Source organism: Anabrus simplex, chromosome 5, assembly GCF_040414725.1.
Source record: "Anabrus simplex isolate iqAnaSimp1 chromosome 5, ASM4041472v1, whole genome shotgun sequence".
In the NCBI taxonomy this organism is placed as follows: Eukaryota; Metazoa; Arthropoda; class Insecta; order Orthoptera; family Tettigoniidae; genus Anabrus; species Anabrus simplex.
The window spans coordinates 109,251,618-109,266,405 of NC_090269.1; the positions used below are offsets into that span (position 1 = coordinate 109,251,618).

Below are 14,788 nucleotides of genomic sequence, written 5' to 3' on the forward strand. Positions count from 1 at the left end.
ACGATATGTGAACATTATATACGCTCATCTGTGTAATCACACATGTTTATCAACTCCGAGCCTAGTTTTAGAGTGAATCAAATAATGTAACGAACTTTTCAAGTTTAAGAACACTAACTTTTTATAAATGTATTTTTATATGTGTTGTCTATGAGAAGATAGTGAATTTAAATATCAAATTAGAGTTTCCAATTCGACGATTGTACCTAATCATGATAAACAACAAATTTGACGTGTTATTGTCATACGACATTCCTTGTTAGATTTAGTATTGTTTATAATTGCATGTATGTTAATATCAAATTGTGTGACCAGCTGAGGATGGCCTAAGAAAGGTCGAAACCGGTCCTGTAGATAAAATATGATAAAATAAAGTATTGATTAGGTGGAAGCTTCCTTTCCATTGCAATTGTGTATATCATTCGTATCGCCGGAAATCCCGCGCACTTGCATATGCATGACAACACCTCTATAATAAGGTCAATAATGCACGGAAGTATATCATTCGTACCACCAGAAATCCCGTGCACGTGCCTACGCACAACAATGTGCTGGTCACATTGCCAGCAATGACAATGGCAGCAGATGTAATTTACCGCCAAGTAGCGGCCTTGCAATCCGGCCCCGTGGTGTAGGGGGCAACAAGTCCACCTGTCACCTGGCGGCCCCAGGTTCGATTCCTGGCCAGGTCAGAGGTTTTTAATTGTAAATTATTAATATCCCTGGCCTGGGGACTGGGTGTTTGTTTCTTCTTTCAGTTTTGAGTATCTGATCAGTTCTTTCATTTTTAATTTGTAACAGGCTTTTGCATGCATAAGTGGCTTATGGGAGAGTTACGGTTTTATAGTGTTGTATCATATTGTCTATTGATAGGCATTTCTTATTATACATTGCATTTGAAATAGTTTGTAACTCTTCCTCTGTTTTTGCTAGAACTGAATAGCGAGCTGCATACTGAAGCCCTATAACAGGTTGATACTTTGGTTTTGGCTAACTGGCTGCCCAAAATTAAATAGTCCACCATGAAATCTATGCACAGAGGAAGTCTTCCTTTAACAAAATTCAGGGTAGACTCCTCAAATGTAAAGAACAAAAGAGCAATTTTACCTTTCTATTTGACACTAGGGCTGCACTCGGCTAGAAAGCCACACGAAAAAAAAAAAAGAAAAAAAAAATCTTGTGAGATTGATCCAGTCACCATCACAATGAAGAAGAGAAGAATCTTGTATTTCTTTCACATCTTGTGACTGCCAATAAATTGGATTTATTATCTGAATATTTAGAACATTATATACTGGAAGAGCCCACCAGGTTTGCTGATGTTCAGAACAGAAGCCTTTGTGCTGTCATGTAACAAATATTATAGAAGTATATTTTGATACCAGTATACAGTACAGTATTTTGGTGGGCATCCAGCTAAAGCAAGGTCCCTCCGAAAAGCCTCTCAGTTTGTGGGCATCCAGCTAAAGCAAGGTCCCTCCGAAAAGCCTCTCAGTTTACAGGGTTGAAGGCTTTCACAAGATCTATGAACGCCATGTAAAGAGGCTGATTTTGTTCTTTAGATTGCTCTGGCATTTTTTCTGGCAGTAAGAACCATACTGAGTGTACCTTGGTTGGGTCTAAAGCTAGACAGGGTTTCTGATAAAAACTTTGCAAGTGGTATCAGATTCGTACTACAAATTTCAAGAAACAGAAAGTACCAGTATTCCTTGATAGTTGCCTTCGGTGACGTTACCATGTGTAAGGGGCTTTGCTGTGATCTAGATGACACACCAGACAGAGACAATGGAAACTCGTTTAAAACATGGTGGTATTTGTACTGCATTGAGACTTTACTCCCATTTTACAGATGGTGACAATTACCATTTCATATTTCATATGATATAAACCTCTTATTTCTTATTAATTTCTTATTTCAGTAGGATTGGTTTTAGAGTTCCAAATTTTAGCAATAAACGTGTGGATATATTCAGCTACAATATGGTCTCCTTCCTTGAAAAATTTGGCAGCATGAATGGCTACTTAATCTTCTTGAAGAGAGGGAATTTCATCTAAATGGTTTTGTATAGTCTCTGGAGAAAATGTAGTAAAGGTGTTCTCATCAACATAAACTTCTCGTCTCATCAGAGTCTGAGAAGAATTACATTTGAAACCAATGGGATTAATGAGAAGAGAGCTCATCAGCAGCGACCCACCCGTAAGGACTCCCGGCCGGTGTCCTCCCTAGAGAACGAAAAGGGTTTTTTTATTTTCTCCCGATATTTGAAGTCAAAAACTGGACTCGAAATAATGCTAAAAAAATTACATTTCATCATAAAACTGTAAATTATCATCAATAAGGGAGACTGTTAGGCAATATCAAACTTAGGTGACTTTTAGCACGCAGTTCGCTGGTAAATGTTTTCAGGTTGAAGATAAGGAACAGATTCGTGAGCTTCTGTCCCAGGACATAGTGGTGGTGAGGGCAAAGCACGCTGATAGACAGTTTTGGAGGGTTGAAGGGTGCGGAAAGAGGCTTTAAGCTCGGCAGAGTCCGGAGGAGAAAAAGCATCATCACAAACCCCTCTACGAGCATGCACCATCTATGACTGCATTAAGTATTCATGACCTTGTTTACCTTATTATTAATTATATTTGAAGATGAAAAATATTAATGAATGATAATGAAATGTAACATTTGAGACCAGGAGTGTTGATTCAAATTGCAAACGTGAAGTAACACAGGCCTCTGGCTTGCATCCTGCGTTTCGTGACAGCTGGCAGCAGTGAGCGAGTTCGTTTTCACGCGGAAGACTTAAATGAGTGCGGTGATACTGGTCTGTAATTGCACTCGTTGGTTGTAATCTTTCTTTAAGTTTGTGCTTCATAGTGATTATTCTGTTTTGAAAGTAGTGTGTGTTAATTTACCAGTGCAATTGTGATTTGGAACTGCTTGTGGTGATATCCTTGCGATTTCTTTATATGTGTTTATTATTGATAATAATATTGCTGCTGTGCTTTAGAGTTGAAACTGGTGAGTTATACTCACAGTGCTTCCCTTTTTTTTAATTTTCATACTTATTCTAACCATGTTTACATTTTAGAGTGGTTAATTATTCCTGCTTTTGAAAATGAATTCTGTGAACACTATTTTCAAGAGCAGACGTCTTTCTTTTGACAGTAGATTAGAACTAAAAAGGCTAGGACCTCCAAAACCTGATTTAAATATTATATAGGTTCAGAATCCTTGCAAAAGTAAAGCTGGCTATACCAAAAAATTCGAATGCACATTGTACAAGCATGCAGACTGGTTGTGTGGATGTGAGATAAGATAGGCGTTCTTTTGTTACACAGGTTTGGCTGTGAATTCTGGTGATCTCACATGGACATTAACTGGTGTTACAGACCTAAAATACTTGAATGAGTAAAAATATATTTTAAAAAGTGAAAAGCATATAAACAATAGTATTCAGTTCGTGATGCTTGGTAAGGTAGATATTAGGTGCCAGATAGATAGTGCGTATAGATTGAAAATTAAACAGTTGAGGACGTATCAAAAAACTGTTACATACTCAGTAAACTGATTGACTGCATTAAGTTTTGAGGAAAATCTCAGTTTGCACTGTGAGGACACAATGAAACCGATTCATCCGATAATCCTGGAAATTTTTGTGGGTTGGGTAATTTAACGGTTGAGCTCGACTCTACTTTAAAGGGGCACATTGAAAAAATTAAGTCGTGTTTTTCCGGGACTATCTAAAACATTATAGAACAAGCTTTTAGACTCTATCTATTCCGCACGCTTTCAGTTGATATGTGACAAGATTTCTCCGAGACAACCAGAACAACCATTACAGCCATCCAAAATCTTTACTCAGTACATTTTTGGAGACGAAAATAGTTCTTACGCATCCTGCCCAAAAATTCCACCTCATTGCAGAATTTTTTGGGACGTTTCTAAAGGATCTCATCTAGTACGGCCGTCTGTCGGAAGATTTGGAGAAAAACGTGCAAAATCCTTAACTGGCATTTAAAAAACCTTTCACTTGCTTGTTTTGGGTTGCACAGCGCTCGATAATCAAGTTCAAATGATGGGCGTAACAATGGCAATTTTGTACACAGCCTATATTTTTGCCTGTACACCTGTTTATTGCTTGCTTGTCTGATTACATTCGAACCATCATAGCTCTGAGTTATTACTTCTCCAGGGGACTTATTTACCTCAAGTTTATCTAGTTTGGCAAATAAAGCTCGACTAATTCTGTATATACATAATTTTCACATCAGATCCTCAGTGATGGTATCCTTTAAATGTAATCATCGTATATCCAAATGGCAAAAGCAGCTGATAAGGGCAGCCTTTAGATCTCAATTTGTTCTCTTTTCTGTCGAAATTGTCAAGAAAGAGGTATGGGAAAAGGTACTATGCCCTCCTCCACCACCCCCAGACCTAACAGTCCACCAGCCGCCACTGGAGCCCATTTATAAAAATGGCAGTGAAAAGGTGGTGGTCTTTTGCATTTTCATCTTTGTCCTTGTCTCCTATTTCTGTTGTTTTCAGCACCCACACCAGACTGTCATATGTTCATATCCTACTTCAAATCTTCGACAATAATCAACCCTATAGTGTACGTGTCTGTCAAGTTCTTACCTTGGTAAGCTGCCATTTTTCCCTTTCCTTTTTCAGGTATCAAATATGAACTTAGAAAAATATACAGTGTTAAACATAAGTAGTGAATTGTAGATATTTCATAAATTGTGTACTGCAGATGTAATTTCACCAGATAGCAGTAATGCTCTGTAAATTAAAGGAGCTCCAACATACTATAGAAGGGCTGTTTAACATTCTTTCAAGTTATATATTTTGATCCAAACTCATCATTCAGGTGAAATATTTATTTTGAATCGCAAAACTAGTTTGCACCTCTCTTGCTATATGTTATGCATGTAGCATGAGAAATGTAATGCATCTGAAAGCTTTGCTTACCTTTATAATGTTGTTTTAATTTTATATAATTTTTATACATTAGCATGAATTTCCTTTGGTTCCTGTGATACTAAAATTAAAAAGCATTCAGCTTGCCTTAAAATAAAATCTTCTTTGTGAATGTGCATCCAGAATACACTTATCTGGCCCATACAAAACTGCTAAAATTGTATTTCCTATTTTTAGCTTTTCAATCTTTCTTTTGCTTAATTTAAATTTCTAAATAAATCTGTAATACAATTATTTTTATAAATTCATTGAAACCTAGGTAAAGGTAGAACATTTTGATTAATATACCTACTAATGAATAAATAACATACTGTATTACCTGTATTTAATTAATATTTAAGAATAAGTATGATGTGTGTACAATGTGAGTGCATTTTAAACATTTATAACCACTCATATAATAATTTTGTGACCTATGTACTAACATTTTGAGTAATACCCATTCCAGTCAGCCAACTTCAGTAAATGGTTAACTGCAAACTTTCAAAATTGGTTATGAAATATTTATCTCCCTCAATCCTAATGTCTTAAATCCTGCTTTATTATACCTCTTACAGCTAATACCCAACATACAATACACGATAGATGTTACAGTCCTTGTTTCACAACAAGTAGTTTTATAGGATTGCCTTTGACACTTTTTATGCTGTGCGTAATGCTCATTATTTCATCCATTAAAAGAAAGTGGATATCAATTTTAAATCCAAATTATGATATTTTTGGAATACTCTTGAGATGGATTTACTTTATTAACTGCAGAGTAAGCCTTACATAAGGATGAAATACATTTTTTTTAAAGTCTCACTATACTATAGGCCTATATAATACTGCAACAACAGACCTAAAAAGGAATGAAATAATTTTCCAGTAGTCAGATGTATTCTTTTTGGAATGATTTGCTTGCTCAGTTTTGTAAGTGATACTGACATTTAAAAGTGTGGTACAGTATCCATATAAAATGAAACATTGTTTAATATAGAATTTCAAATCTAAATTAATTTTCATCCCTAAAAATATAGATACCTTCAGTTAAAATTTTTTTGTGTTAGATCATCAAATAATGGGCATTAATACACAAGAATACCACACTGATAAGATATATCTAAAACACTATTAAAATGAAGGTGAGCAAAGACAACATTAAACACATTCTTATATTCAAATAATGCAATTAAGAGAGAGAAAAAAAACAATTTCATATTACAAAGAGCTAATGTCCCATCTGACCAAAGCAAAAAAAAAAAAAAATTGAGGTATTTTTGGCATGTAGAGCTGCACAAACCAGTCTATGGACCAATGACCCAAACAACAACAACAACAACACCAACATGCTTATTTTGATAAAAGCTTTTATATCCTGGTGAGTTTCCTAGCTTAATCCCAACCATTCTATATATTCAACCAAATGTAATGGAAAGGGAACAAATAAGAGAAGAAAGTAAATGTGCACAAAGAATAAACACAAAGACAAGCTTCTTTATGCAAAGGGAGCCACAGGAATAAGAGACAGTGACAAATATGAACACTCATTGGGCCAAAGGCAAATATTTAATCTAACTTTTGTCTTCAAGTATATGCTCCGTCCTCATGAAAACCACCTCTTCTAGAACTTTTTCTTCTCAGTGGAGTGAGTATCTACATTCACTGACGAAGGTCACTGTAGTGAGATCTTCATTCTTGATGTGTAAAAATTATTTATTTTTATTTAACATATGGCTTTCAACGCCAGGAGTGTCCCAGGACATGTTTGATTTGTCAGTACCAAGTCTTTCTATTTGACGCCTATGGGTGACCTTTGCACGTGGGTGTGGGGAGATGTTGATAATGAGAGGGAGAGGGTGAAACCCAGTATTGGCACTTAGCCTACATCTGTCAAATAATACAAAGGGGCCAGCTTAAGCTAGTGGCTTTACGTCGCACCGGCACAGATAGGTCTTATGGCGACAATGGGATAGGAAAGGCCTAGGAGTTGGAAGGAAGCGGCCGTGGCCCCAGCATTTGCTCGGTGTGAAAATGGGAAACCACGGGAAACCATGGAAAACCATCTTCAGGGCTGCCAACAGTGGGATTCGAACCCACTATCTCCCGGATGCAAGCTCACAGCCGCGCGCACTGCCAACTCGCCCGGTGGGTTAGCTTAAGCCTGAATGTCTCCATCCAACAGACATATTACCATCAACAGTGTCATATGCCCTCATTTCATATGAAACTGGCTAACCACAGTGTCAGACCATTTAGACTTGACACCTTCACGATAATGGTCACCAGGCAGACACTGGGAAAAGCATATTAGCCTGTCTTAATGTTTATGCTTTGTTGCGAGTGTGTGTATGTGTTCAATGCATCCTATATATTTGACCAGAATATCAAATACATATAGTTAGTCCTATCACATTACTGGAATTTAAAATCTGTCCATTTTATATTCATCAAAAGTTATCCAATTGAAATTTAAAACAAAAGTTCAAAATTAAAATTGTTATTTCTATGTCCCATAACCTGACCAGGTTCTACTTAAATTTCTAAACCTTTCTCAAATTTTAATTAATGGTCATGGTGTCATCGTGAACATTCTGGTATTCATTTTTCTTGCTTACTTATTCAATTAAAATGCTTAAATTTAAAAAAATTTAATTTCAGACTTAAAATAATTTACAATATTGGTAATTTTTAATAGCAAGAAGACCGTCTTCGTCAGTATCTGGCTGAAGCCATTGCCAACTGCTGTAACTATGGAAACAACTGTCATGAATTTGGCCGTCTTGGATCTATTACACCGCTTGTTGCATACATGGAATCCAAGGACAAAGGTGTTCATCGAACAACAGCTCATGCTCTGCACCAGCTCTCAGCAGATCCCTATAACTGTGTTACAATGCATCAAAGTGGAGTGGTTGCAGTAAGTAGAAAATAATGACAGCATACACTTCCTGATCAATCTGAGTGTGACAAGATTTATTAGGATACACATACTTCTCTGGTATTATGACTCGTATATATTTTATTTCTAAACTTTAGAAAGATCAACACAGAATATAGTCTGTGGCTATGGCTCTTGCTATTTGACCTTAGAGTTTCAAGATTTGTATTTTTTTGTTCCTACCTCAAAAAGAATTCAATTCATATTTAAGAAAAGTTGGCTAGAGTGTAGATTTCAATTAATTCAGTTTGATCCTTTCTGCTTTAAGTTCACTTAGTACCTCTAAACCTGTCAGACTTTCCTATGATGTAAGGTACATAATATTTTTATAATAGTGGTAGTAATGGTAGACAAATATCTCTGTTCCCAGATCATTTCAACAGCACATTTTATAGACAAATAAGAACTAATAGGATAACACTCAGTTTACCCATTCCAAGCTCACATTAGTTCTAAAAGTCCATCATCATCATCATCATCATCTGTTTACAGTTCCAGTTTCTCAAGTATTATTGATAAGCTTCTTCCACTTTCCTCTGTTCAAGAATGTCTTGTTCTTCATGATATCATCCTTCCCCTAGCTCCTTTTTTTTTTTTTTTTGCTAGGGGCTTTACGTCGCACCGACACAGATAGGTCTTATGGCGACGATGGGATAGGAAATGCCTAGGAGTTGGAAGGAAGCGGCCGTGGCCTTAATTAAGGTACAGCCCCAGCATTTGCCTGGTGTGAAAATGGGAAACCACGGCAAACCATTTTCAGGGCTGCCGATAGTGGGATTCGAACCTACCATCTCCTGGATGCAAGCTCACAGCCGCGCGCCTCTACGCACACGGCCAACTCGCCCGGTCCCCCTAGCTCCAATGTTAGACTTGACCATATTCATCCAGCCGGTTCTAAGCCATCCAACCAGATGTTTACCTTCTACCTGTCTTTCCAAGACTTGGGCTGTTCTCAGAGGCTCCATCGTCATTACATGCATGAACCACAGCAGTCTGAATGTGCTGATTCTGTCTGGTAGTGATGACTATTTCAGCTTCCTGGCTCACCTCGTTTCTTCTTTTTTTTTTTTCTTTCTTTTTTTTTTGCTATTGGCTTTACGTTGCACCGACACAGATGTCTTATGGCGACGATGGGACAGGAAAGGGCTAAGACTGGGAAGGAAGCGGCCGTGGCCTTAATTAAGGTGTGAAAATGGGAAACCACGGAAAACCATCTTCAGGGCTGCCGACAGTGGGATTCGAACCTACTCTCTCTCGAATACTGGAACCTCATTTCTTAACTACTCCATCCTGGTCATAGGATATTAACTTCATGGTTTTGATCCGTACTGAATTATGATTTGTAGATTTCAAAAAATCCTATGATTCTATCTGTAGAAGTTCTCTCTTTGAAACATTAAAAGAATTCAAAATAGACATAAAAACTGTAAGCATCATTAAAAAACACTGACTACACCTCCTCAAAAGTCAAACTGTTAGGTGAACTCACAGAAGCATTTGAAATTAAAACTGTGTGAGACAAGGGGATGGAGTTTTTGATACTATTCAACTGTATACTGGGAAAAGTAGTTCGAGAATGAGTTGAAATATTGAGAGAAAAAAGGAATCTTCGTCGCCATAAGACCTATCTGTGTTGGTGCAACGTAAAGCAAAAAAAGAATCTATGAATCAGTTATAAATTATCGTTCTACATTGCGATTTTATTTGACGTAAATAAATATCACATGAGAATCACATGAGAACACGTTCACTTCCTTATTAAAATTACTTTATTTACACTGTACGTCACAACACACAACTATACATAGTAGCAAATAACACTATATACAACACTCAATAGCGGAGTACCCTGAAGTCGATTCTGACCAGTACAGTTGTACTTCCTCTTAACACAATAATCACCACCACCACCACCATAGATATCAACAACACTGACGCGCGTACTATAACATACTCTCTCTTGAATTCCCCGCCTCACTCATTCACTCACTCGAGTCCAATGATCTGACTCGCTGACTTGGCAGCTCGATATTTATACTATTCGATCAACCATCTAGAATGATCGACTTCTGGAAGAGTTCTTACGACACTCTAATGAAACACACTCGAAACATCGATCGACCAGCTAGTTGAATGGTTACTCGAATCAAATACAGTAGAGACAATACGCGACACTCAGCGAGATTTCGAGGGACAGCTATTAGAGCGCTCTCTAGCGGGTAGACCTGAGAACTATCAATTCTGTCATAAGAGCATGTGTATTTGTGTGTGAAGTTTTTGGTGTTATTTATGCGTTTTCAGTGAGTTGACATAATTAAATAGTAGCATGTGTCATTCCTTGATATCTCCTCTCAACACGAGGGGAAAGGTATGTGCTGTGTTTGGCTGCAGTAACTATGAAGTAGAAAAGAAAGCGCGGTCTTTCTTTCGCTACCCTCGTGACAAGAAAATGTAAGTAATATTGTGTTTGCACATACATTCTTCCAGTGACAAAGAGATTTTTATAGTACTTTATATGTCTAATGTCAGTCTTTAAATAATAACCTTTTAAATAATTCTTCATTGATATATCCAGAATTGCTTTAGCAACTTCGAAGTTAATATCTCAATAATACTGTCTTTCTAGACGTAATTTATTTATCCATTTTCGTATATGCATTTCCATTGATATTTGAATTTAGCGCGACTTTTCAGGTCAAGTCACTAGGAGCGCCACCGTCGAATTGTCTCTCATTTTAACAAGGCTAAATCCGTAAGTGTCGCATATTGTCTCTACTGTATTTGCTCGAATGTTCTTTCAATATTTAAAAATGTACATGGAAATATCTACAACATTCGTAATGTCTCTACATGTATCTAGATAATAAAACCTTACAGTAAGTTTCCAGAACCTTTCACCTATACCAGATTATAGTACAATAAGTCTAACAGACAAACATTATGGAATTTTCTACCGCTTTCGACTCTATAGATTTTGAGGTTAAACAATACGTATTTAAGGTAATACAATTCTATACTACATATTTACAAGGAAATCATATATTAATCATATTTAATGTTTAATAAAAGATAATTTAGAATTAAATAGACTATAATTAAACAAAATAATTGAAGGTTTTACACCAATTACAGAGTCGTACGTACAACAAAATGGACCATCAAACAATCAAAACAAACAAATTGTAACAAACCACTTAAGCTTTAGAAGATGGTCTAACCATACTAGCAAAGACTGAAGAAGAAGGATTTGGGAAAAAAAAAAAAAAAAAAAAAGATCACTAGTATCAACAATGCACCTGCAGAAATTCAAATATCCAAAAACAAACGGATGAAAAGAGTCAACAAATTCAAATAATTAGATGAAGTAATAAAAGTAACAGTGGTACAGAAGGAGAGCATGAAGGCACGAATTCACAAAATGGAAAAAGCTTCAACGATGAACATATACAACAAATTGTCAGTATCCAGGATTGCTAAATTGAGACACTACAAAACCGTAATCCTTACTGCAGCTTCATATGCAACAGAGTGTTTGAATACCTTCTCAGATAGAAGAATAAGCAAAACAGGAAAAAGAATACTAAAGAAAATTATGGGACCAATTTGGGAGAATGGCATATACAAATTGAGACCAGAACAAAATTTATACAGAATATTAAAAAAATAGGTCATGCTTTTGGAAAAAGAAAATTAAGTTTCTTTGGTAGCAAAAAAAGATTTTTTTTTTTTTTTGCTAGCTGCTTTACGTCGCGCTGACACAGATAGGTCTTATGGCGACGATGGGACAGGGAAGGGCTGGAAGTGGGAAGGAAGCGGCCGTGGCCTTAATTAAGGTACAGCCCCAGCATTTGCCTGGTGTGAAAATGGGAAACCACGGAAAACCATTTTCAGGGCTGCCGACAGTGGGATTCGAACCTACTATCTCCCGAATACTGGATACTGGCCGCACTTAAGCGACTGCAGCTATCGAGCTCGGTAAAGAAAGATTAATAAAACAAATTTTTTAACATTATGCAAATAAAAACAAAACCAGCACTTTGATTGTTTGATTGATGTTTGTTTAAAGGGGCCTAACATCGAGGTCATCGGCCCTTAATGGTATGAAATGAGATAAAATGAAGTGGCAACTTAAAAGTCCAAAATCCTCCACTGACCAGAATTCAAAGCGTGAGAGCGAAGAATGGATAAATGGGCGGATATGAATTTAAAACGATCAGTAGATCCGACCCATAGTGCCTCACATGCACAGAAGCCGACACAAAACAATAGTATTACTGACCAAGGGACTGCTTCTATAGCACGATGCTGAATCGATTATGCTTATAGTCGAATCGAGTCCAATTGGCCCCTCATAATGGTATTTAACGCTAGGAAAGTAGAACCTTGCTATGTGTAATGTTGCGGTAACTAATCAAAAGTAGTGGAGACTCGCAGTATTCCACACATTATGGTACTATTCACAGGTAGTGTAATGCGCACATGTTACACAGACCTATGGTGTTTTGCACATTGCGGCGCAATTTACAGGCAATGCAAACCTATAGCGTTCCTCAAGTAAGTGGACTAACCACAGGGACTCGTACTATCCCGTGTAATTTCTCACATTGTGGGAATTGAGTATAGGTAAGGCAGAACCATGGTGTCGCTCATATAGGGGTACGAATCACAGGTATTGTAGGACCAACCTCCTGATTCACACGCTGTCGCTACTAATCACAAACCTATTGTGTACCTAACATTTGGTAGCACAATTAAATTAGAATCTAGCGGGTTCCACCTTTTCAATACAAAATACAATGTTGTTGGATGGTATTTACAACATTATTTATAACAGAACATGTTTCGGTGTTCAATTTTTGACACCATCATCAGCTGCTCAGAAAGTGCGAAAAAACTTGGCAATCTAAACATTTTTTTTTTTTTTTGCTAGGGGCTTTACGTCGCGCCGACACAGATAGGTCTTATGGCGACGATGGGATGGGAAAGGCCTAGGAGTTGGAAGGAAGCGGCCGTGGCCTTAATTAAGGTACAGCCCCAGCATTTGCCTGGTGTGAAAATGGGAAACCACGGAAAACCATTTTCAGGGCTGCCGATAGTGGGATTCGAACCTACTATCTCCCGGATGCAAGCTCACAGCCGCGCGCCTCTACGCGCACGGCCAACTCGCCCGGTAATCTAAACATTAAACAACATATTGTCATACGTAACTCCTTAATATACATATATACAAACAATAGAATATTGCACTAGTTAAATCCTAAAACATCTACAGTAAATTATGCTATATTAAAACTCTAATATGTAACAAGAGAATTCTTGTAAGTCATAAATATAAAATTTCTCGTCTGTTTGATGAGTTGTCTTCACATTCCTTAATGTCTGTGATTTTGTACTATCGTACTATCGAGTTCAAATGCAAACTTAAGCTTGAGGATTTAAAATTGTATGCAGTCCATTTGATGTTAAAATGTTCATTTCATGTATATAATAACCACTTAGATGGATTAAAAGCTCGTTATATACAATATGATTGTTAAAACTGGGCCGTCTTCTTAAATTTATTAAGTACAAAAACTTCGTATTTTAAATGCTGTATGCGTGGTTGGAACTGTAATTTCATTTGTCCTACAGTTGTTAGGCGGACATCTCTTCTCAGTTGGACTTTTTGGGAGAGAGTCCGATGTTCTAGAAACTTCCCCTTTGCCGCCCCTACTTCTCCTTCCCTGCGCTTCATCACAGAACACAAGATACTAGCAGACACACTCATCGCGCCGCAGCCGTCACGCGAATTACACAGCTTTAGAGGTGAGTCAGCCGTATCAACAGTTAGATTCAATTAGTTTTCTTTATCAATATTCCCGCTTTTCTCTTAACATTGGGTTTCATTATTGCAGGGTTCTATTGAACTGAGAAGCAGAAATAGGACCTTTTGAACACACTCTCCTCAGCTAGGGATTGGAATAATTTACCAAGGGAGACGTTCGATAAATTTCCGTAAGCAACTGACGAGGAATCTGCCACCTGGCAGCCCTAAATGCAGATCAGCATTGATTGATTGATTGATTTATTGGATTGATTGATTTGATTGATTGATTGATTGAGAACATGTATTTCTACATATCCATCATGAATAAATTATATCAGCACTATACACCAGGTATCTCTCAATATTGGAAATATTTTGTACAAGAGGTTTCATAAAATTCTGTAGCAGCTTCTTGCATTATAATGGAAAAGCATTACATGAAAATAATTGGTTGAGTTGCAATGGCTCCTGTCAGGAGCTTAGGAATGACTAATGCATTTAAGCTTTTCAAGCAAATATTATAAGTATTTAATGGTTCATTAACACATCCAAGAAGACACTTTTAAAATGTAAAGAAGTATTTTTGGCATGAGAAGAAATGGCCAAAATTGTTGATCATATTTTTGTAATTACTTTATTTCAGAGTAGGGGGAGAATTTTATCATATATGTGACCAATTAAATAAATTGTAAGTAACAAAACATTGCTTTTGTATACCATAAAAGGACATTTATTCCAATACAGATTAAATTTTCTGAATGCAAATTTCAGTTATTACATATCTCAAAACATGATCATATTAAGTAATGTTATAACACTTAACTCTGTTTTGTAATATCAGAAACTGAATGTTCCTCTCATTCTTCAAATATCTAGGTTCAGTAACACCTAAATTTCATACTATTGCTTCAAAAATAAAGAAAGAATGTGCAAATAACTTTGTAATTATGAGGAAAATAGTTACATTCACTGAAGATACATCCTTATAGTTTAAGTCTAATGAAAAATTGATGCCCAAGGAGGAATCATTGGGTGAGGACTATGCATATATGACATGACAACTGAAGTAACTGACAACATGAAACCA

General features: G+C 36.7%; 1 protein-coding gene across 1 annotated transcript in view; it reads left to right on the forward strand.

Annotated features, from left to right (window-relative positions):
- Positions 1-14,788, forward strand: part of gudu (Armadillo repeat-containing protein gudu) — a 164,472-nt gene that overhangs the window by 146,692 nt on the left and 2,992 nt on the right. Inside the window, exon 10 of the mRNA XM_068227778.1 lies at positions 7,653-7,874. Within this exon, the coding sequence (XP_068083879.1) occupies positions 7,653-7,874 (222 nt within the window). The remainder of the gene's footprint in view (positions 1-7,652; positions 7,875-14,788) is intronic.